The 22,606-nt window shown below is 42.9% G+C and overlaps 1 protein-coding gene across 1 annotated transcript in view; it reads right to left on the reverse strand.

Moving 5' to 3' along the window:
• The window catches only part of MET (MET proto-oncogene, receptor tyrosine kinase), a 347,052-nt gene that overhangs the window by 64,625 nt on the left and 259,821 nt on the right, over window positions 1-22,606 (reverse strand). The window contains exon 11 of the mRNA XM_085653147.1: window positions 9,364-9,582. Within this exon, the coding sequence (XP_085509273.1) occupies window positions 9,364-9,582 (219 nt within the window). The remainder of the gene's footprint in view (window positions 1-9,363; window positions 9,583-22,606) is intronic.

Here is a 22,606-nt window from a genome sequence, read left to right on the forward strand (position 1 = left end):
ATTGACCTAGAACTGGATGGAGGTTTTAGGGGGCCCTAGGTGTTGCTCATGTAAAAATATTCATGTTAAATAAATTGCCAACAGTCTGAAACTCTGTATCCAAGTTTCTCCTACATTTGAAACCTGGGAACACATTAGCTGAGTCCACTTACCCAAGCATGGGCATCCAGTCTCTTGCCGTATCACTTTAAGACCCTAAGAGTAAAACACTGGGTACAACAGGGAAGCTGGGGTTGCTCAAACAAACTCCAGACCCGAGATGTACCATTTGATACACCTACAAACTATTCTGACACACTTTAGCAAAGTCCAGCCTGGAGGAGGCTTCTGTTCCGTCCAAGCCAACACATTAGAAACTTTATTGCCATCAGGATGAGAAAACTCAACCATCATAAACACATGGCTCTTCAAGCTTCAGAATCCTGAATGAGTCTGATCTCACTATAACTATTATGACCAAACTGTACTGGTTTCTGATAGTAATGAAAGGGTAACATGCCCACCATGGGATGATTCATCAACTAGGTATGCTAACATAAATGCTGCATTAGGGTGCTATAGTCCTTGTCACATATGCTATACACATTGGATTGCATACCTGCGGAAAGTATTTTGCTGCAATTTGATAAGTGAATGTGTCATGACCACATAGGACTTATGAAAACCATACAGTCTTCTACCAGGCACATAAGTGCACCTATAATGCTCTACACAGCTTAGAGAGTCACAATGTCACACTAGTGAAAGTTGCATGCCATACTGTTGTTAGATAACATTACAGGTGTTACTATTATCCAATTTAATGGTATTCAATTGACATTTAAAGGATAGGAGTTCTGAATGTATCGAGGCAGGATACAGGCATGTTACCTGTGGATCACATCACGTCTGCAATTAGTGATTAATTCACTGAACCGTCATGTCACGTGCTACAGCCATTTTGTTGAGGATGTTCTCTCTAGTTATATTTAGAACTGACAATCCTTTTGGACACCAGGTTTGATTGGTATAACAGAGGAAAAAGTATGTAAAATGTTACCCCTACCATTCTTCCCATCTATATCATTGTAAAATCTATCTTCTTTAACTGCAAATGTCCCATAAAAAAGAAACCGAAATTTCCCAGAAATGAAGACACTATTGTGGATAGCAGAGTAATAAAGGAACTACCGACTATACTTGGCATATACACACAAATGACTTACTCTGAGACACAAATTAAAAGGGTGATCACATTTTACCCAATTCCCTCTCGTCTATGGTTGGTCAGTAAGTGGTAGTAGAACATTTTCAGTCCTTTGCTTTGCATATGAAATCACTACTGTAAAATTATTTTTTTATATTGTGCTATCACTCCATGTTATCTCTGGGACAGTGAATGGGAAAGAAGGAATTTTTCATCAGAATAAGCTCAGTTTTTCTAAGTCTATGTTAGGTAAACCACGACTCTGGAGTAGTTCTACAAGGTTTGCTTTCCCACCCACGGGTGACACAGGTGAAATTAGTTTAATGCACTAGCACTGAATGTGAACGACAGGTTATTGTAGTCCCACCAAACCCCACCCAATAGATTGCTGAAGTGAAGTCTCTGCTTTTGGATAACTAACAATCCTATGAAGGGATCAAGGGCAATGTGATAACAGTAAATGTATTCTGTTCTTCACAAAATCACACACACTGCACTAAGAAGAATAGACACGTATAACTAAAAAGTATTTATTATATCAGGGCAAACCTGTTTCTTAGTACATCTGAAATAACCACGTCATAAAAACACCATGAAGGCACATTGTAAACAATGAGAATAAAATGAAAATGTCTAATATGATTAAAATGTCATCTAAAAGCCTAGCACAGAAAATCGTACTTCTATGCACTTCTCGCAATGGGTAGTGTAACTAGCAGTCTAGAGTTCCCTAGGGAGAAGAGACGCACTGCGTACCTGGTTGACAGCTCAAGCTGTCGTTATCAGAAGAAGCATTCCGTGCAAAAGGTAAACACGCACTGTGGTAGCAGCCTTCCTCAGGCACCTGCATGTTAACAGGTGTGAAAGAAGTGCCAACCCCAAGAAGACTGAGTTCAGTGATGATAAATGAATAATATCCTAGACCCCCTTGATGCCCATCTCCTTAGCGTGTTATAACTCCTGCCCCTCGACAGAAAGCATCTCAAGGAATGGCACTCTTTTGTCCAACCAGCTGTCTCATTAGACATTGGAGAATGACAGATGAGTCCATAAGCATCATCAGTCTTTACTGTCATAAAGTGCTGTAAATATAAGTAGTATACATACATACACACTAGGGCAACCCAATATTCCCCCAGGGAACTGGGTAATAAGTGTACAACCAAAAACATTCCGGTAGTGATTATTTCTGTCACATTTCTGAGTCTTATTGGTCCAGGAACCCAATAATGTATCTAATATCAAAAATGGTTATTTTCCATGTTTTCAAATAATATTTCTCACAAATATTTACACTACAGAAGTACTGATTTTATGAACTCAATATATTGCCAGGTATTCATAATTTCAATATATGCAATTCTTACAGTGTCAAGAATAAACAATGTATGCATGAAAGCATCGATATAAAAAGACTTTCGCACTCCACATGATCCAATGACACGATTTATCCAATAATTCTTTAAGGATCACAAGAAAGCGATGAGCCCTCCTAACCAAGACTGTTCAACGAAATAGATTCCAGTGTAATTATTAATAAAGAGTTCTACTTTGCAGCTGTACTAATTGATCTAACAATAAGCCAAATGGTGTTAGAGAGAGAGAATTATAGACGTTTCGGTCTCTTATGATCGGCAGATCCTCTAGAACATCATCAGGATACAGTTCAAAACAGACCAGTAACAGGACAAAACCCTATGGATCATAGTAAAAAGCATGTAAAAAGAATATATATACAAACAGTTTTCCTAAAGACATGACGCGTATCACTCACCCACATTTTATGTTGTGTAAATATAAGTAGAGATGTAAAGTGCAATTTTCTATATATTGATCTTAAATAGCACATTAATCATTTTAAGATCATGTATCAACCAGAAAGAGCTAAAGATGTTTATAAGATCCTTTCTTTTCTGCATTATTATCTTTAATAGAGATGCAACCAGTGGAGTTTGCCGTGTTGCAGATGGAGGGGTACTTCGAGAGGTTTAACTAAAGAAGGCAAGTTTCTGAAGAATTTAAAAGAGACTGTTGGAAAAGTGCTTTAAAGATGTACTGGAGGGTGGCAATTAGGAGGCTAGACCAGAGAGGAATGAAGCCACATGATTGAAGGGCAGGTATAGGCATGAGAGTTTGGGAATAGGGAGCTGAAGCCACAAACAGCAGCTGTTGGTCCATAGTATAAGATGAACATGAACACAGATGTGGGTGATGGACTGCCAACGTGAGAGCCGGAAAGGTGACTGTGGTGCCAATGATTTGGGCACCAGCATGCTGACTTGTTTACCTAGGGTCTAGAGAGGCTGCTAAGTAAAATGTGCAGCAGTGAAAGGCAAGGGGTTCAAATTGATTACAATTTTATGAATTAAGACGTGCAGAGTGAATCAATGACCCTGAAAAACACCCCACCTCATTATAAGGCAATGGTGTGAAAAGAGATGTTGTACATGATGGTATGTGCTGGGCTGTGTGGGTAAAGCAGAAGAGGCGGTCATAATTAAAATCCTGATCGTGCACTTCGAAAACTAATGTTAATGAATGAATGAATAGCATATTTACCGAGCATATTGATTACCTTAAAAGGTATGCAGGTGCTACTACTTGATAGAGGTGTAGGAGCGACAAGCTGAGACAAGAGAAGGCCCAAGATTATCTCGAGAATCGTTGCGTTTTTATGGATTTGCATAAGCAGAGAACGATAGACTGGCTGTGAAGACTAAGGGGAAGAGTTTTCATAATTTGGCCCTGAGACAAGAGAAAGCTTGAGCACCACCGAGGGCTCTGTAAACGTTGGGTACAGTCGGGAGGTACACTGAAGAGGAGTGCAGATTGCAAGAGGGTTAGACCAGGGGATTTGTTGAAGATATTTTGAGCCAAGGCCAGTGATGGTCAATGACAGATGTCCAGTGTTTTGTAGGTTGCATGTGATACTGGTGCGTAGCACGGAAGGTTACTGTTATTTTCAGTAGAACTATAGATGAGAGGAAAGGGTTGTTTAGTTGACAGACCAACAATCATTAGTGTTGGACTTTTCAGATTCATTTGCTGATAGTGATACTTCACCCCAGGAGAGAATGTTTAGAGGAAGTGTGTTTTTTAGGCTCTCAAAAAGATTAAATGGTAGGAAGTGCTAGTGTAAATTTGAGCATCATTTGTAGGAGGGAGTATAAGTAAAAATATAGTGTTTTCACTAGCAGCACTCGCAGTGCAACACAAGCAACCTGTGCTGCAGCACACAACGTCACTGCAAGCACCTCCACAGCGGTGTCGCTTCTACAGCTCTCTACCTCAACCACAGCTGATTTTATCACAGTCGGCATGTAGGAGCCCTGCTTTGCCCTTGGACCCATTCACTGGTACCTTAGTTGTGTTTCTTCTTTTGTTCAGCTTCTTCAAACTCAACAGGGCTTCTCACTGTGCAGGGCAGCACAGTCTTTTATCATGCCCATTGCTTTAAATGAGTGGGAACATTTGGCTCAGAACAATCGGGTGCAAACATTTATGTTTGAAATGCAGTGCCCTTCACCCTCTTTGCCCCAGTTGGATACCTTTCTGGAAAAAGACAGACAAAGCCAAACTGAACTTTTTATTATTTTATAATTTAGAAAGAGCTCTAAATCTATAGCTGTCAGGAAGCCCAGTAACACACGAGGCCCCTTCAATACTTCTGGATACTTTGCTAACAGCCCTTTTATATCAGGACTTTTTTTTACAATTATTGACTTAAATGTCCCAGTTTTCAAAGTTCTGTTGACTGAGAAGCCATGAGTATCTAAAAGTGTCACGTCGGCATTGAGCCACTTTTAGCTAATTTTAGAAATGGGTTTTCTAGTTGGCAGAGGTATGCACCCTGTCCAAGTAGGGAACACCACTTTAGTCAGAGTAAGTTAGATACACAACCTTAATTAACCTGTGCTCACCCTCTGGTAGCTTGTCACAAGACCAGCTAGGCTTAACTTACGAGAAAATGTATAAAGTATTTGTGCACACTTTAATCACAACACTTCAATGAAAACATCGCAAAAGACTCCACACCAGTCTAGAAAAATATTTATCTGATTATAACAGGAACCAAACGTCAAAAATACAATACGTAGAACTTGAGATATTAATGTTTAAAGACTAAGGCCTCAATTATGAGTCGTGGGGGCGCAGCGGTGGCAGTGTCCCGACCGCCCTATTATGAGTTGGGCATTGGAATGGCCACAGCCACCAGGAAACCACTGTTCAAACTCTGGATAAGTGTTTTGTAGCAGTCTACTTGTTCATTCTTTGCTGGTCAAGCACTAAATTCCTACAGAAAAAGGAACCAGGGATTTAGTTGGTCTTAATTGCTTAATCTGAGCTGGTGGTTTCTGGTGCTCAACACTGGCACTTAATTGTCAATAATGTTTCTTATTACAGTCTGCCACATGGTGGACCTGTTTGTCTAAATTAGAAATGAACACAGCAACAGTTGTTTATTAATTCAATATACATTGAAATTGATAAATCCTTACCAGCCAAGCCATTCATAGAGCTTTGGGGTCCTCAAATAGTCTGAATTCTTACACTTGTAGGGTGTGATATTTGGTAGTTGTGTTGGTTCTGTCATTGGAGGCACTGGCAGGGGCAATGGGTGGTGAGAGATGAAGTAGCCTCCTGACAAGGGTCCTGGCACTAATCTTTTTGCAAATTAAGCACTGGTTAAGAGCAAAAACGAGAGCCCAATTATCGAAACAGATATCTTGTAAGTCAAAGAACTGATGATATGTAAAAGTATTTAGAGACCATGTAAAATAAAAGTTATTCTTTACACGTGTTACTTTAATCCATTCACATGTACTTCAGTTTAATACTTTGCATGTGATTACTATATTGAGTGGCGTTTATTAAAATTAAGAATGTATTGAGGGCACAAGAGGTGATACGATATTTGGTTATGGCCGGTGGGGGGAATTGGGAATGAACCTGGTGCACTGTGCTGCCATTCCTTTGGCTGTGGTGCACTGCCATCTTTGCAGACTGGAATGCATGTGCTTTATGAGAAGGTACAGAATGTCTGAGTGACTGGTGGAAGAGAAACTCAAAGGGCATTTGGGGGCTTAGGGGGTGTCCCAGTAGATGCATAATGGAGCCTGCTAGAGGCGCATCACAGGAGCCCTGCGAACGTGCCAGTAACTCCCATTACCAGCTCCTGCCTATCTTTTGCACTTCCCTGTTGTTGTTTGACCGTTGGACAAGCCATTTACAGGCAACATTGTAGAACCCAACACTCTTGAGCGAGTGTGTACACCACGTATATCACCCCTCGCGGTGGGGTGACAAGTCTACAAGTGCACAGGGCAAGAGGCGTCGGAGTTCTTCATGGTGATCACAGCTTCAGTTGTTTTGCAAAGCACCGGAATTGGTGCCTAAAGACTATTTCTTACATGTGCCGTGATGCAGAGAAAGTTTGTCCTTTGACTGAGGAGCGTTCACATAAGTGTTTTCCAACTTCATGTTCAACGTCTGCACTCTTCGCGAAGTCCCAAAGAACCCTTGAGGGTGCACCAGACATCTTGTTCTAGTTTTGGAAACCACCACAATCCCCGAATCAGTATCCGCGGTCACTTGTTGACAAAGAAATGCCACACTAGATTAGTTTTTACTGAGAGCGGAGCGGTGATGGCTGCTTCCCCTTCTGTAACTCATTAGGAGAGATAATAAGGGGCCCTCAGTGCTGGTGCAGTGCATTGGTCCCTCGAGCAGGCCGCCATCTCGTTTGTGTGCGGGCCGGCTTAATTACAGCACAGAGCATGGGCAACAGGAATGTGACCCCCGCGGGAGGGGATCCGAACCAGGGAACGGGGAAGTTAGCACCACACACGGAACACAGCCACATACACACGAAATACAACGAATAACTAACTGAAAACTCCGCATTCTCATGAAACGGGCCAAACTGAGAACCAGTGCTTCACAGCCCAGTGCATGCTGCTTTCACTCCTTTAACAGTGTTGTACATTCATTTGATGCCACCACCTTTTCCCAGAAGGTATTCAGTACACCAGGTAATGCCAATATGAGTGGCACAGGAATGACTGCAGGGTGGCAGCATCTACCGATTCCTTCCCACACTCCGCCGTGGTCCAACACCTTCAATGGCTGTGCCCCCTATGGTTAATATACAGTACTATGGTACTGATTAGTGGCATACAGCAATCCATTCATAAGCACACAGCCAAGCTCTGCAATATTTCAGCAAAATAATATTTCCACTTCACACGCCGAGCACGTGCACGGTTTTTATTGATGCAGCACGTCAATACGGAAACAGTGATTTATTAAAATGGATGGTAAGAAAGAGAAGTCTTTACAAATTATTTTAAAAAATCACAGCCGTCTGTTTTCATGCTAAGCACCATACTCAAACCCCACTACTCACCACAAATCTTGTCCCTCGCCTTTAATAGCAATATGCACCACGTCTCACCCACCATGCCGCCATACTAATGACTTCCGGCCATAACCCCAAAGGAACTGAGGGGCTCTGACCCAATCTGAAATGTCAAACTGATTGTTGAACAACTACCACAATTGCTCCTTGCAGCGGAAAGTAAACAAGGAAAGGTTGTAAGAGATAAGTGATGTGGGTAATACAGAGTATGAAAGTCGCAAAATCACATGGAAGGACCAACATGTAAAACAAGCACTGGCAAAGCCAATAGGTCTAGCCTATGTGAGAGCTATTGGCTTTGGCAAGGTGATTTAACCATGTTGTTCACCAGCGTCGCTGCTGTTCAGCATGGCTAAAGGTTACTGGTGTGACTTGGAGTGGAATGGGGTAGATTGGAGTGTGGTAGATTGGGGTGGAGTGGGGTAGATTGGAGTAGAGTAGATTGGAGTGGGATAGATTGGAGTGCAGGAGTTTGGTAGATTAGTGTGGTAGATTGAAGTGTGGTAGAGTGCACTGGGCAGAATGGGGTGAAGTGGGGTAGACTAAAGTGGAGTAGATTGGAGTAGATTAGAGTGGGGTTTATCGTGGTAGTGCACAGCCAGTGCAGCTCTTGAGGGCGAGACCCTCAAAATGGGAATGAGGGCCCCATGGTTCCCACAAAACACCCACCCATAGGCGGGTAGTGCTGTCACCCACTATCATCTCTCACTGCACCTGCCAACCTGGGGATCTCTTTTAACCCTTTAAAGTGCAAGGCAGGTGCAGTCTGCACTGTCCAAGACATAGTGGCTTCTTCAGACAGCTGGCCTTGTCTTTCACTAATTCTCTGCTATCAGGGCAGCTGTGAGTTCGTGTCTGCCCGGGGGCAGTGCCTTATATGTAACTGAGAGCACTGTCCCTGTTGCACCCGGCGCACCCTGTTAAAGGTGCACCATGGCTCAAACAGGGTTAGTGTACCCTATCTATCGTCTATTACTCATGGTGGACCGTCATTATAGCTGGTGCTAGCAGTCGCTCCTGTGCTTCCAGGGCTCCCGAGTTAACGCTAGTCCAAGATTCAACAAGAAGGACCAATCGCACACACTGCAAAGAGGAGCCGCCACTATATTTCTTGAATGTGTTTAATATTACAACTGATGCACCAAACAAAGTAAAGTGGGGATTTTAAGGCTTGAGTGTGCATTATATATGATATGAAAATGTTATTCACTTTTAAATACGCCTGTTACTTCCTGGGACTGTCGAGTGTTGCATTAGCTTTCCGTGTATCTACTGAACAGAGATATTTTCTCATGTCGAAGTATCAGGTTAATCACTAAGGAATGCAATAATTAAACATCTTTTGCAGCTCATGTGTGGGAAGAAAAGACAAAAAAACTACTTTAAATGGCACATTTGAGCTAAAGCAGCAGTTACATGAGAGCATTATAGATTCGACTAAACAAAGCACAGCATTATGATATAGAGTCTGGGAATATTTCTGGCGCAAAATGTCTTCCCTGGCTAGCAGACTGTGTGAAGTTAAAATGACATGTGGCCCCTTTCAGAAAGATCTTTGTATGAGTCAGAATGACTTACTCTGGTAGTAGGCCTTGCTTACCCCTGAATTCTAGGAGTAAGTTGGACGTACTAAAAGAGCCATTCTCAGAAACGTCTTTGTAAGTCACGCCCCGGTGTCTCAAAATTGCTGTTTACTACAAGGAAATAACCACTCATAATGACCCCTGGACGCCAGGAACCAGACAGACACATGCCTTACCTTAATTTCCAGCACATTTTTGCTGCCTGCAGAAATCACCAATGGCTTTTCAAAAGCCTCGAAAACAGGATCTTCCACGTAGAGGAAATCGAAGGTCTCAGAGGTGAATCCATCAAGAATGAAAAACACCTGCGCTGCAATCGGGGTCTTCAGACGTAGGGCTTTCAGAGAAGGCGTCGAACAGCAGATTATTTCTGCATCGGAGCGATGCTTGCAGGCCTGGAATGACATTGTTACTCAGTTACTAACCCACACGCATAACATAAAACACGATTCTGCAAAAATACCCAAAATATATTGGAGCAAAAACCCCGTTTATGGAAGATCTTGTTGTCTGCTGCTGTGTTCGTAAGTGGAAGGGGCTTAGGGAGAGCCAAGCCAAGGCCTGGCTTGGATATAAGAGTCAGAACGTGAGCCCATCCATCAAAGTATTTGACATAGAAATCGTGCAACAGATGTCATGTAAAAATATAGTAAAGACTCTACAAAATTGAAAACGGTAAATCATTTTAGAACTTGGAAAAATTTCAGTTTATAAATTGTATTGATTAGGAGGGATAGTTTTTATTTTGAGACCTAGAAACATTCGTAAACTGCTCCCTCCCTGCCCTGCCCTGCCATCAATGCCATTAGTGACCGCCGACTTAAGTCTGCTGTTGTGTACCTGCCATACATAGACATTATCGTTATTATAGATGGGCAGCGTTATAGTCTATAAAAGCATATACAAGAGAGGGTGCCACATATTACACGAACACAATGTGATCTCAACGTACAGAAAATGAGGAGTGGGTGTGAAGGAATGCTTCATTTGCATGTTCAGCCCTACATTTTTGGACTCATGCTGTTGGTTTTGTGACTCTGAGAGTGCACTTAGGCCTGCTAACCAGACCTTGGTCCCAGTGTTCTAACCCTATACAAAGGGTATATCTAATTGACTATCCCCAATGGCAAGTACTGACTTACTTATAAGCTCCTATTATATGGTACTCAGGGTCCCAACAGCATGTAAGGCAGAGTATCCACCCAGGTCTGCAGTACTGATTGTGCCACACTGTTTGTGACAAAGTACAAAATGTCTCCTAGTCTGCCACTGGAGACTGGAAGGACAATGTTTATATTACCAGCTTGACGTTGCCATTCAAACTAATGGCAAAGCCACAACTTCTCTTAACAATATATGTAAGTCTCCTCTATCGAAGGCCTAGAGAGTCCTAAGGTAGGGAACTATATATTTTTAAGCGGGACATGTATGCGTAGATATCTCCTTGCAGCAAAGCCCCACAGATTGTCGTTTTGCTGTGGAAAAATTAGTAGCTTTATTGGCTAACACAGGGTTACCGGCTGGCACCCCAGCCTGGCTGCCTTCTGAATGGGACTACCTAACTGGGTCCTGTAAGGTATCAAACTAATCATGGCATTGAACCCAATCTGATGCCCAAGTTGAATTTAATGTCACTATTAAATTAAGGCAACTTTTAGAAAGGTGCCCACACTGTGCCCCAGTGGTCCAGTAGCTTCACACAGGCTACAGCCCACAGACAGTTTCTGACTGCCTGGGGAATAGTGTAAGTGATTCCCAGGCTTAGGATCAAACACAGCCTGCCACAGCGTGAGGTGTTACCTCCACTTCACAGGAAGCCACTGGGGGTGTTTGCCGAAAAGCTGAGCTTCAAAGGGGAAGCCAGCTTTGATGGGCAAATGGCGATAATACAACTGAGGAGCTGCTCTTTGTTCCCACAAACTAGCTGGAGACAGGACCAGAGAGGGAAAACCTGTCCCCAAACTTTTTTTCTGTGGGCATATAGCCCCCTGGTAGGTACACCTCTAGGGTGGGCTACTGAGCTCCTAACTTCCGATGAAGGAGCCCGTCATCTTGAGAGGGGCCAGAATGGTGCACTCTGGGATTGCTAGATGCCACAAATCACTGGAAATCATTCACCCAGAGGGAAGGGGCTGGTAGCCCAGTGGCTAGTGACCATTTGGTCCACTCAGGTTTCTTTAGTGGGAGAAATAGGGCTCCCCTGGCACCCTGGACCCTTAAATCACCCTGGATTTGGAAAGTGGACTAAAGACGGACTGCCCTGCTGCCATTGGAACTGCACAAAGAGAGGCTGTACCATCTGTTGGACTGCCCCTGCTGCACTTTGGACTAGTGAAGTTTGAACTGTGCTTTTGGCTCCTAGCTTGGGGAAATGTTGATCCTCAGCCCCAGACAAGTGAAGTGAGTCTGTTGTGGGCTTCCGACGTGGATATTGTCGTTTTCCCTATGTTAGCCTAACATTGCACATTATAGACCGCTTCTGCTTTACACATGTTACTAAAGCACACACTTGTTTTTGTGGGTTTTTTTCACATTTATTTAGCACATATGTTTGTCCTTTTCCTGGTCTTCTGTCTGCACAGCCTAGGCAAGGTCCAACAACACTGCTTTTTTTATTCTCTGTGTTTGGGCACTAGCCTCTAGAGATAATAGAGACACCCAGCTGCTGCATGTCGTTCTAAACACACAGAGAGCGGAGACTGGCAAACAGTGTAAAGGACCTGAGACAAGAGAGCTGCATCAGCTGGGATGTAGAGTAACAACCTTTTTTGAATGCTAAGGTATGGAGTCCGCTGCTATGCTTACAGAACTATAATCTATAATTATTTCGCCTTCGTAGTGAGGGTGGGTTTAGGCAAATCTGTCAGATAATATGGCAGGACTCTTTCTTGTATACGGTCTAATAGCTATGCTAATGACATTAGTGAACTGTATTTGTTTGCTAGTTGTGGCGCAACTATTGTACATTAGCATGATAGTTTAAATAATCATTATAAACTTTCTTAGTGTCTCTTTTCTATTTATTGTGGACAAGTTTAAGTGAGAGAGCTAAAGGGGGCGACCTGCTTCAGCAATCCAGAGAGGGTCGGGAGTACTGTGTTCTGGGGTGCCAAATCACTTGTCTCTCTGAAAAGGTTAGGAGAGCAAGTGAAGTACTATGAGCTAGTCGGATTCGGGCCCATAGATGCTGATGGGGTATGGTGACTCAGACCCTACATGCTGATGATCTATGGTCCCAAGTATGGTTCTGTTCCTGAGCAGAATCTCTGCAACAAGTTGAAGGATCAGCCTGCTGATCTCCTGAAACCAGCTCCAGGGAAAAAAGAGATGAAGATGCCCAAACCGGCAAGTTGCAAGCCACTTGAGAAGATTTACTGCTAGCTGCTGCTGGGTGCCCCAAGAGACCAATCCTCAATGGTCAAAAGTTGCACCCAAGTTAGGCAGATCCTGGCGGGCTATCAGAGCCCAAGAAGGACACTAGTCCCCACTAAAGGACGTGTCTCCTACCGCTGTATCCGTAGATCCAAAGACCATCTACCGCTGCCTTCCACCCCTGAAAAGAGAACTTCCTGGGACCCCGACCTCTGTGGACCAAGTCACCCCACTTCACCTGTGGACCGAGGAAGCACCACAAAATCACCCCCCGTCTTCCACACCGTAACCGGAGCATCTTTGAGCATCTTTTCATCCTGCATCCCCAGCATAAAGACCACTCTCTTGTAGTCTATGGCTGTCCTGCTGTTAATGCTGGGATTGGCGTGGAAAAAGCTCTAGTGGCCAGCTAAATGTCCATAGTATCCTTACTGGCCCCCAAGACCTTCATCCTGTCGGATTTGGCCACCCAAGCTGGGCCGGAGTAACCGAACTAATGTTTTTAACTATTGAGAAGTTTGCAAAGTTTTTGTTGAACAATGCCAGTATGCTGTTAAAATTAAAAGTGATACATTCTTTAAAAATCTGTATCTGCAGAAACTTCTGGTGAAATTTGCTCATCAAGAACTCGAAAAATTCATTAAAATACAATCTATTTTTATAAATTGTGTTGTGCTTCTTTTGTGTAGTGTGACTTTCTTATTTCGTTGTTTGGTACTCTTAAATACCTTACATTAAGCTCCTATGTCCAAGCCTTGCTGCTCAAAGCCACAGTTACCCAGGGTTGAGATTAAGGTTTAAATATTAGCCTGAGAGGACCCAATAAAGGGTTTGCGAGTATATTTCATGATAAGGCTACCTAGATAACTCAAATTAAACACTCAGATTCTCACAGTGGGAATATATTCTTTGTTTTTTGTTTCATTTGGCTGTAGTTAGTAGTCACTGATTGGAGGGAGAGCAAATTGTGCTGTCCGAAATTAATTTGAATTTTTTTTTGTAGGTTAAGCTGATATTTTCCGAAGAACAAAGGGCATTAAAACCAGATGCGAGAAAGCATCATTCCACTACGAGTTAGGCCAAACTCAGCTCTTTGCACCTTTAGGTCTCTATACTGTGCTAGCCGTATTTTCTACAGTAACTTGAAAAGGTGCACAAATACCATTCTTGGTAGGGGAACATAATTGCAACAACACACAAAACCCAATTTCCTTTGAAGACAGTTTACAATATTTTTCTTTGTAATTCTGCCCTCACTTCTTTTCAAAACAAGTGTTGGCATAGTCAATAGGTCTCGCCAATGGGACCATATAAGTGTTTAGCTATGCAACAGTTGATGTTGCACCAAGGATACTGTGCTGCATAAATAAATACTTTTCAGGTCCCAAAGGCGAGAACTATTGGCTATGCCAATGCTTGTTTAAGTGTTGCGGGGATTCAGGATGTGCAGCACCCCAGGACTGATTTAGGAAATTAAACCTATATCTCTTAGGTCATAGATTGCATGATAGGATACAAGACCTGGTGAGACTGTGTAGCTATTTTCAAGCATTCCTGGAGATGGAACTTGATATTGTTGAACTTGGGAGTACAAGGATCCAAGGCGGGTGGTCCTATACATGTATTATGTGGCCTGAAGTCGTAAAGAAAGACTAACATATGTATAATGCGTTTTTTAATACAAATGCTTAATTGACAACTGTGTGGATGAACAATGTAATACTTATTGATAGGGAATATATTTAAATGTGATTACTAAATCCATTAATTTCAATGGTGAATCTTGTATTGTGATTATGACATGGCATTTTAATGTGGTTATCCCTTGACAAAGCCAAGGATGTGACTTGACTTAGGGTCGAGTAAATTAGTGTAGTTAAAGGTGCTTTTCAGGAAGGGTGCCATTAGGGAGTGGAGTAGAGTGAGGTGAGATGGCTCCATGCAGCATAGAAAGGCTCTCATTCAAAGAGACATTGATCCTAAACAAGTAGATATTAATATTTACGATCAGAGGGGTACCATTATTATCACTAATGCACCATGTACACAGCTGCAATTTATGGGCCCTTTGTCATCTAACCCTTCCTTATAGGAATAAAGAGACTGGTGGATTATACGTAGAGGGTGCAGCCACTGCAGTAAGAGCCCAGCAAGGGGGTGATGTCCTGAGTAAGACCTCGATGAAGAAGCATTGCCTGTGGGAGGGAAAGGGTTAGTGGGGAGGTGAATAATGCGCTAGGTCGAAATGCGGGTAGAGATGGGAAGCCAGGGCTCACTTCAGATGGCTGCCTCCTTTGTGGCTTTCAGGCAGAGGAGAGTCCGCTTTCAGTTTCTGGCTTTGGGAAGGATGGGCTCCAATGTTGCTTTCTACTTTCTGATCATCATCATTGTTGAAGGGAAGGTGGGCTTTCTTCCAATGCGAGCAGGCGAGTAAGTTAGAATCCTTTTTCACTTTTTGCAGTCACGCACCCAAAATGAAAGCCTAGTGAAGATGTCATCCATTTTATGGGAGGAAAGGGTTAACGTGGGCGAGAACCGGGCCAAGATGGAGGGGGGGTATGTGTGAAGGTTGGCCAGGCAATGAGAACTATCAATCTACTTCAGCACAAGTGTCTACCAAAAGTCATAACATGTCGTCCCAAGGGCTCCTCAGGATGAAATATTGCTCAGAGATCCGAACGCTCAGGGGGACCGCTAGCCCAAGCAGGAGTTACAACAGCAGTGGGGAAGGGGGAGCATGTTTTCAACCAAGTAGGTGCAGTTGTTTGGGAGCAGCCCTCAGAGTGAGGTCATGGGGCACTACAGCCAAGGCACACAGTAATCCAGGGAGATATCACTGACTGTTCAACAGTGCCGAAGAGAGCAAGCTGTTCCCAGTATTCCAAGGGGAGGGGAGTGCAGCTATGGTGGCTGCATTTGTATAGCACTGCAGCGCGGGCAGAGAAAGCTGGCGTCAGCTATTTAGGCAACGATACTGTCATGTTGCAGCATGGGCAGAAAGAGCAGCGAGTGCACAGAAATAAATTAAAATAAAAGCGTACCATGGGAGATGAGGTATCAACATGCCAAGTCTGGGTGGAAGGCAGCTCCAAGCCGCTGCAGTGTCGGGGGAGCAGGCGGTGAGCCCGCGAGTGGGGCGCGCGCGAGCGCTTGGGAGAGCAGTCTAAGTCGGGGCAGAAGGCAGCTCCAAGCCACTGTAGCGTCGGGGGAGCAGGAGGTGAGTCTGCGAATGGTGCGCGCGTGCTTGGTACAGCAGTCTTCACTTTTCAAGCACTGCACTCGTGCTTGTGGCACGCTGCTGCTCGCTCCCGCAAAGGGGATGCCGCCACAAGCACGAGTGCAGTGCTTGAAAAGTGAAGACCGATGGCTAAAGGTCCTCCTAGAGCAGCGCATGTGCGCTGCCTAGGTGAGACCTAAAAAGGACTAATGTAAGTTACAACACCCTGGATTAATATAAGAATGCATGCCATTGCTAATGCCAACGGTGAAATTGAATTTGTAACATAAAACCAGGTTAACTATAGTAAATAGTTAGTTGTAATTGCATCATTTCCAATCAGTGACACAATTTCAGTATTTTCACAGAGTATGGCTTGGACACGTAGGATCCATGACATCATAGGAAGTGGTATCCCACAGCCTTTAGCACTGAAAAAGGCCAATCCTGTTTGAAATGTGTTGCTTCAGCATATTACTACACAATGGTTGATAAAAAGTAAAAGAACAATTAACAAAGCTAATAAAAACTAAGGGATCAATTATTTTTTAAATCAAATCAAATAGGTTTCAAGCAGCGAAAAAGGAGAAGCAGTTGCCACCTCTGGCTACGTACACGACACCACCATAGTAAGAAATTATAATGTAGGGTTCTTCCTGTTGAAAAAAATTGCAAAGTAGGAGACAGATTATTTATAAAAGACCAACAAAAACAGTTATCCTCAGTACCCAGTTTTCCTTTAAAAACCTTAAAAATTGGTGGACTTTTGAAGTTTAGCAACCTACATTTGAAAACAATATTTAATTTTCCTATTGGAAAGGACAGTTCTCTACATCCGAAAACAAGTAATTTAAAATATAACAGTTAGCCCGGATTATTCTCTTAAATGAGTTATAGAACGGAAACATATTACACTTTTTTGATCCATTAATGAGGTATTTGGGACTTTTTTTTTAAACCGATTACAGAAATCTGTTGATGAATAGTGGGGCTTTGGAACACAGTTCTAGTCTGATGGTTTCAATGTCTCGATTTTCAGGTTCCGCAATCGTTAAGGTTATTTGATTGGTGTAAATTAATTGCACTTGTTATCTACTCTAGACTACTGATGTCTTTTAAATTAATAGCGGCGGTATTCTAACTTTGTTTGTGGCTATTTGTTCAAATTGGTTTACACAGGCGATCCTTCAGCAGGCAGGCCATGGAGGAAGATGCTTTTAGAGGAAGATACAAATCCAATAAAAGCCTCTCGAGGTGATGCAATGTGACTGATTGGTAAGGTCCAGGAAAATCTCATTTTGGATGACCTAATTGCCATGTGATTTGACATGACATTCTTAGCTCGCAATTGGTTTTAGCAATTGAAAAATATGATGTCTTTAGTGGTCAAGAAATGTTAGCTAGCAAATCTTGTTTTTAAATTCAATATTGGGCCCAGATAATTAAGATTCTGTCAAGCAGGGAGCACCCTTAACTTTGGAATGGTCATTCTTTTTCGCAGACTTTAAACATGTATTTTGTGCTATTGTACAGCACACATTTGAAACAGAAAGCATACAACCACCACTACACAAGCATAAAATGACATTCACCAGAATCCTTTCTGCATGCGATACACTGCTGCTGATCCACAAATAACTGCAAAAAAACACAATTAAGGTGTTGTTGGTTGCTTGTGGCACATGCTATACGAGGATGATAAGGCAAGTACCAGGAACTTGGCAGATTCAAGGAGCACTACACTGACCATTTCGTTATCATTTCACAGACTGTAGGAGACATTGGTATTTTTTCACAATTAATTATATAATTAACAATCCAAGCACTAATGGATACAAGAGTGCCATCATCACCGAGATGGCCTACGTATCTGTGATCACACATTATGCAGAAGGATAACACAATTTGACATGATAGGCTGCGCTATTCGTAAAGGTACTGAAAACAGGGGAGTGGTGCACACATTCAAACACCTAATATATCTTGAAACAAAAAGATTAAACACATTTTGGCTATACTACTGAAAAATGATATGTCAGTTATTACTCTAAGGTACTCCCAGAAGATGTAAATGATTCACTAATAAGGTCTGCTAAGATCAGACAAGTTAAAAAAAAAATGTTAGGCTCTTCCAACAAAAAATGTGAAATTGCTAAAATAGGTATAAAAGTGCCCATAAACAGAACAGAGAACGGGAAATCAACTACACTACCCAATAAATTCAATTATTGCATGCAGCAAAACACCATTGATAAATCAATAATGTTCACATCTCTAATATTGCTAGGAGGGTCTCTAGGCAGCTGGTCGCCATTTAAGTCTCGGTGGGTTTAGTGCCCATCAGAGACATACTTGTCACAGATTCCATTCCCAGGAGATTAGCTCATTTGTTCATCCTTGCTAAATTGGTAATTTGAGTACAAATGAGATAGGTCATAATTTCTAATAATTAAGTGTGCTACAGCATAGAGATATAAGTGCAGTCAATGCACAAGTTATCAAGAGTTCATTAATACTTTGAAAAAGGAGCTGAGAAATTAAGGACCTAAAACTGTTCGAAGCAGAAAGAGAGGTACTAGAATTAAATGCGAAAAAACTTCTAAAAATGTTGGCCTCATATAAGCAGCAGAAACTAACTAACAAGAATATATATGAACAATATGAACAATCTGTATATAAAGAGGGAAAATCAGGGTATTGACATCACAAAAATAACACTGCCAAATCATAAACTAAAGCATAACGTTTAGAACAGGAAATCTCTAAATTATCAAACAGAAGAGAGGCAATCCTTATACAATTCACTGCACAAGATGTTAGGAAAGCAATTTATCAAACCCCACCAACAAAATCCCACGGGTATTGGTATATCTGTTGAATTTAATAAACATTTTGCTTAAAGAATTATATCCCAAGTGACAGAACTGTTTAATCATCTGCAATATTAAAGGGGCAGTGCCTTCCTCTTTTCAAATGGGGGCAATCATTACCTTTCATATATCAGGTATGGCAGAAAATTAGTGTGAATTGTTTACTATACTCACACATTAGGAAACAGATTTTATACAATCATGACAACTGTCAACGGATACATGAATAGTCACAGCGGTACTTCTGCTTGATGCAGAAAACTCACTCAACCCGCTTAACTGAGGATTTATGCTGGAAACATTAAGACAAAAGGATTTCCAGCTCACTTTCTAAAGTTGATAGAGAGGACCATGGCGTTAAATCACATCAGTCAGGGGTTAACCTTTCATGCCGTACTTGCCACTGATGTGTATTGGGAACTAGGAAGATGATGCAGGTGCTTGTGCTATTGGCATACTACTGAAAAAACACTCACAGGCCATCCACCCACTATGCTGCAGAAGTGCCTGCGTTGGCGCTAGGCAGCTACATTTAGCACTAGTGCTAGAGGAAACGCAGGGGTGCGCTGCATTTTTGTAATTATGGTGCATCCTTGCATTTTCAGAATGGCAGAACGCGGCATTAGCAATTTTAGCTTAACGCAGTGCTCCGCCATTCTCTTGTAAATATTCCCCTTTGAGTTGCATTTCTGTCTGATTACAATGACCTAAACTAATTAATGCCTTGGGGTGTCTTTGACTTACTTATTAATCTATAAGTCACTGTGAAATTATATATTCAAATAATGCTTGTGACACTGTGGATGCAGTACCAATAGCCACTCTTTAGGTCATGGGTACTCATAGTACGGCCCGCGGGCCGCCAGCGGCCCGGCAAGCCTTCCTTGGCAGGCCGCGGACCATGCAGACATCGTAACTGTGTTTTTTTTTCTTCAAATAGTGTCAGCAAACACCGCCGGTTGCAGCAGCGCAGACTCCAAGAGACTCTGCCCTATGCGGGCCGGGCGATTCCAGCGATAGTCAGAGTGGAGATGCAGGGGCGCTAAGAAGGGGTGAAAGAACAACAAAGCCTCGTTATCAGTAAGTGGTCTTTTAAAGACCTGTGAAGTACTCGGGTGCGGCTGTGTGCGCGCCCGGCAAGGTGTCTCAGCCCGGGCTGACACACACGCGGGGTGAGGTGACAGAGGGTGAAAGTGGATTGCAAACTGCAAAGGAAATCGGGGGCTGCTGTATAATGAAGGGGTAAATTGCTAACTTGGTGTTAAGTGTGTTAGAAAGTAACATGGAATAATCATATCATTGCCAAAGCCAACTAGGTGATGCTGCATGTGGCCCTGCATTTCACTGGGATTTTCCATTAAAAGGAGTCATGCAAGCTATGTCAGTGTGTCCTGTTAAAAATGATGGGGAGGATAGAGCAAAAAACTAGAAAAGAGACAATAAATGGAGAAACGCAGTCACAGGCAGGAAAATAAGGTAAAGAGAAAAAGGGACACAGATGAAGAGAGAAGAGACAAGAGAAGAGAGAAAGAGAAACAGAATGAGAGAGAGAGAGAGTTAGAGAGAGAGAGAGAAAAGTTTGTTTTCCAGTTACAGCCCATCAGCAACAAGTAACACGATCACAGACTTAGCAATTGCCAATTGGAACATGAAGATAATGGTGTGTAGAATTTGAAAGCGAGCACAAACTTAAGTCCTGTGTTTTAGGACAATTAATTATATGCACTTTGATTCAAGCTGTGAAATTACAGGGTGACAGAGGGCAGCAGGCTGCGAGAGCCGAGTGAGTTGACGGAGGGCAGCTGGGAGTGAGAGCCGGGTGAGGTGATGGAGGGCAGCAGGGAGTGAGAGCCGGGTGAGGTGACGGAGGGCAGCTGGGAGTGAGAGACGGGTGAGGTGACGGAGGGCAGCAGGGAGTGAGAGCCGGGTGAGGTGACGGAGGGCAGAAAGGAGTGAGAGCCGGGTGAGGTGACGGAGGGCAGCAAGGAGTGAGAGCCGGGTGAGGTGACGGAGGGCAGCAGGGAGTGAGAGCCGGGTGTGGTGACGGAGGGCAGCAGGGAGTGAGAGCCGGATGAGGTGTGCAGTAAGAACCTGTGATGTGATGTGTACCGCCAGCCTGTAGTCAGAGGGTTGAGCCAAGGCCAGGGAACTCAGGCCTGGTCTCCGCTCTTGAAGCACAGCGCACAAATGCTCTCTGCCAGGTTGCTGCTACTTATAATTGATGCATGCTTACCTACACGGACGGGTGACTGGTGCCAAAGGGGGGCTTTGATCTGACAGCTCGGGCAGAGACAGACAGAGACAGATAGAGGCAGAGACAGATACAGATGGAGAGGGAGACAGAGGGAGGGAGGGAGACAGATAGAGGGAGACAGAGGTAGGAGGGCGACAGACAGAGGGAGACAGAAAGAGACAGACAGAGGGAGACGGAGGGAGAGAGAGGCATGGAGACAGAGAGAGGGAGACGGAGAGATAGAGGGAGGGAGAGAGAGGGAGGGAGAGAAAGAGAGGGAGACAGACAGAGTGAGTGAGACAGAGGGAGACAGAGAGAGAGAGAGGGAGAGAGAATGAGAGAGAGAATGGGAGAGAGGGAGGGAGAGAGAGGGCAAATTATCATCTGTGATACAATGGTCAGTTAAAAGACCTACAGATTCATTAACAATAATGTCTCAGAGACTGAAGAGTGAGGAAGAGTCTCACTGTGAACTTGTTTTAGTAGCAGGCAATTGTAAATATACTGAAGAGGACTACGGTTGGGCCAGATTTTAGAAGATGAACCAACAAATCTTCTATTTACGCAAGTAACTGAGAAACTCATCTATGAGACTAGCTACAGTCTCGATCCCCTATTGTTTCGAATTTCAAACCTCCAGATGCCTGACTAAGAGCCCATCTCCTAGTTTGGCCATGCTGTCATCAGCTCAAACTTCATATGTGCACTAAGCACTTTAATCTACAAACTCAACTTAGGGCTACCAAATCCTGTATAACATCCAAGCTGAAGTACAGCAAGAACACTGAAAAGGGCAATATCACTGAGAGAGCAATCTATTTTCAACTCATATCAAGATCATACTAATGCTAACCATCTCCTGGACGACCAGCAGTCTGGTTTCAGATGGCGCTGTATATGCAGACCTCTACCTTACATATAGTAGACAATGCCCATGCAGTAATACCATCACATTTCTGCCAAGCTGCCTGCCATTAGATATTTGTGTGATAACCAGCTGACATGTAATTCATATTCTTAAACATTGCCAATATTGACCAAAACTCCAAATAATAAAGGACTAACAAATGACCACCACATAGTGAAATCCCATGACACAGCATTGGAGGAATGCTGGAAGAAGCCAGGCAAACTTGCATGCAGAATGGTAAACTTTATTCATTATCGTGGCTACTCTGAGTGATAAAAATACAGATAGTCCAGCCGCAAACCTCCGCAGTCAACAACTGCTCAGAAGTCTCAAATATCTACTGTTATAGATAAACTACTCTAGTGTGTGGGAAGTATAAGGCCTCTCTCTAGGATACAACTGATATACTGTGTTTAAACATTATGTTGTGAAACTCTCTACACCACACAGATTTCTCTGTGATAAATTCCTGCCTTGCTAAGTTCTTCAAGTTCCCCCAAGTCAGCTTGAAATAGTTATCAAGATTTTAAATTTAGAGGTGATCACAGTCTGTTGTTAAGTCTTATTAAACAAACTGTCAACACATTTTAAACAAATTGAAGGCCCTTGTGGGAGATCTTCACAAATGGAGAAGAAAGGATCATCCTGAAGTGGACGAGTAATATATTAGCACTAATTTCTTTTAAATGCCTTAGGCATCCAAAATCTGCTAAAGGTGCAAAATTGACGTGTAGCATGATTTATGCAATAAGCTCTAATTTTTATTGTAATTACACTAGGCCAGACTAGTCCTCTTCCGTCTTTCTTACTTTCAGTT

The sequence above is a fragment of the Triturus cristatus genome, chromosome 4_1 (genome assembly GCF_964204655.1).
Source record: "Triturus cristatus chromosome 4_1, aTriCri1.1, whole genome shotgun sequence".
Taxonomy (NCBI): domain Eukaryota; kingdom Metazoa; phylum Chordata; class Amphibia; order Caudata; family Salamandridae; genus Triturus; species Triturus cristatus.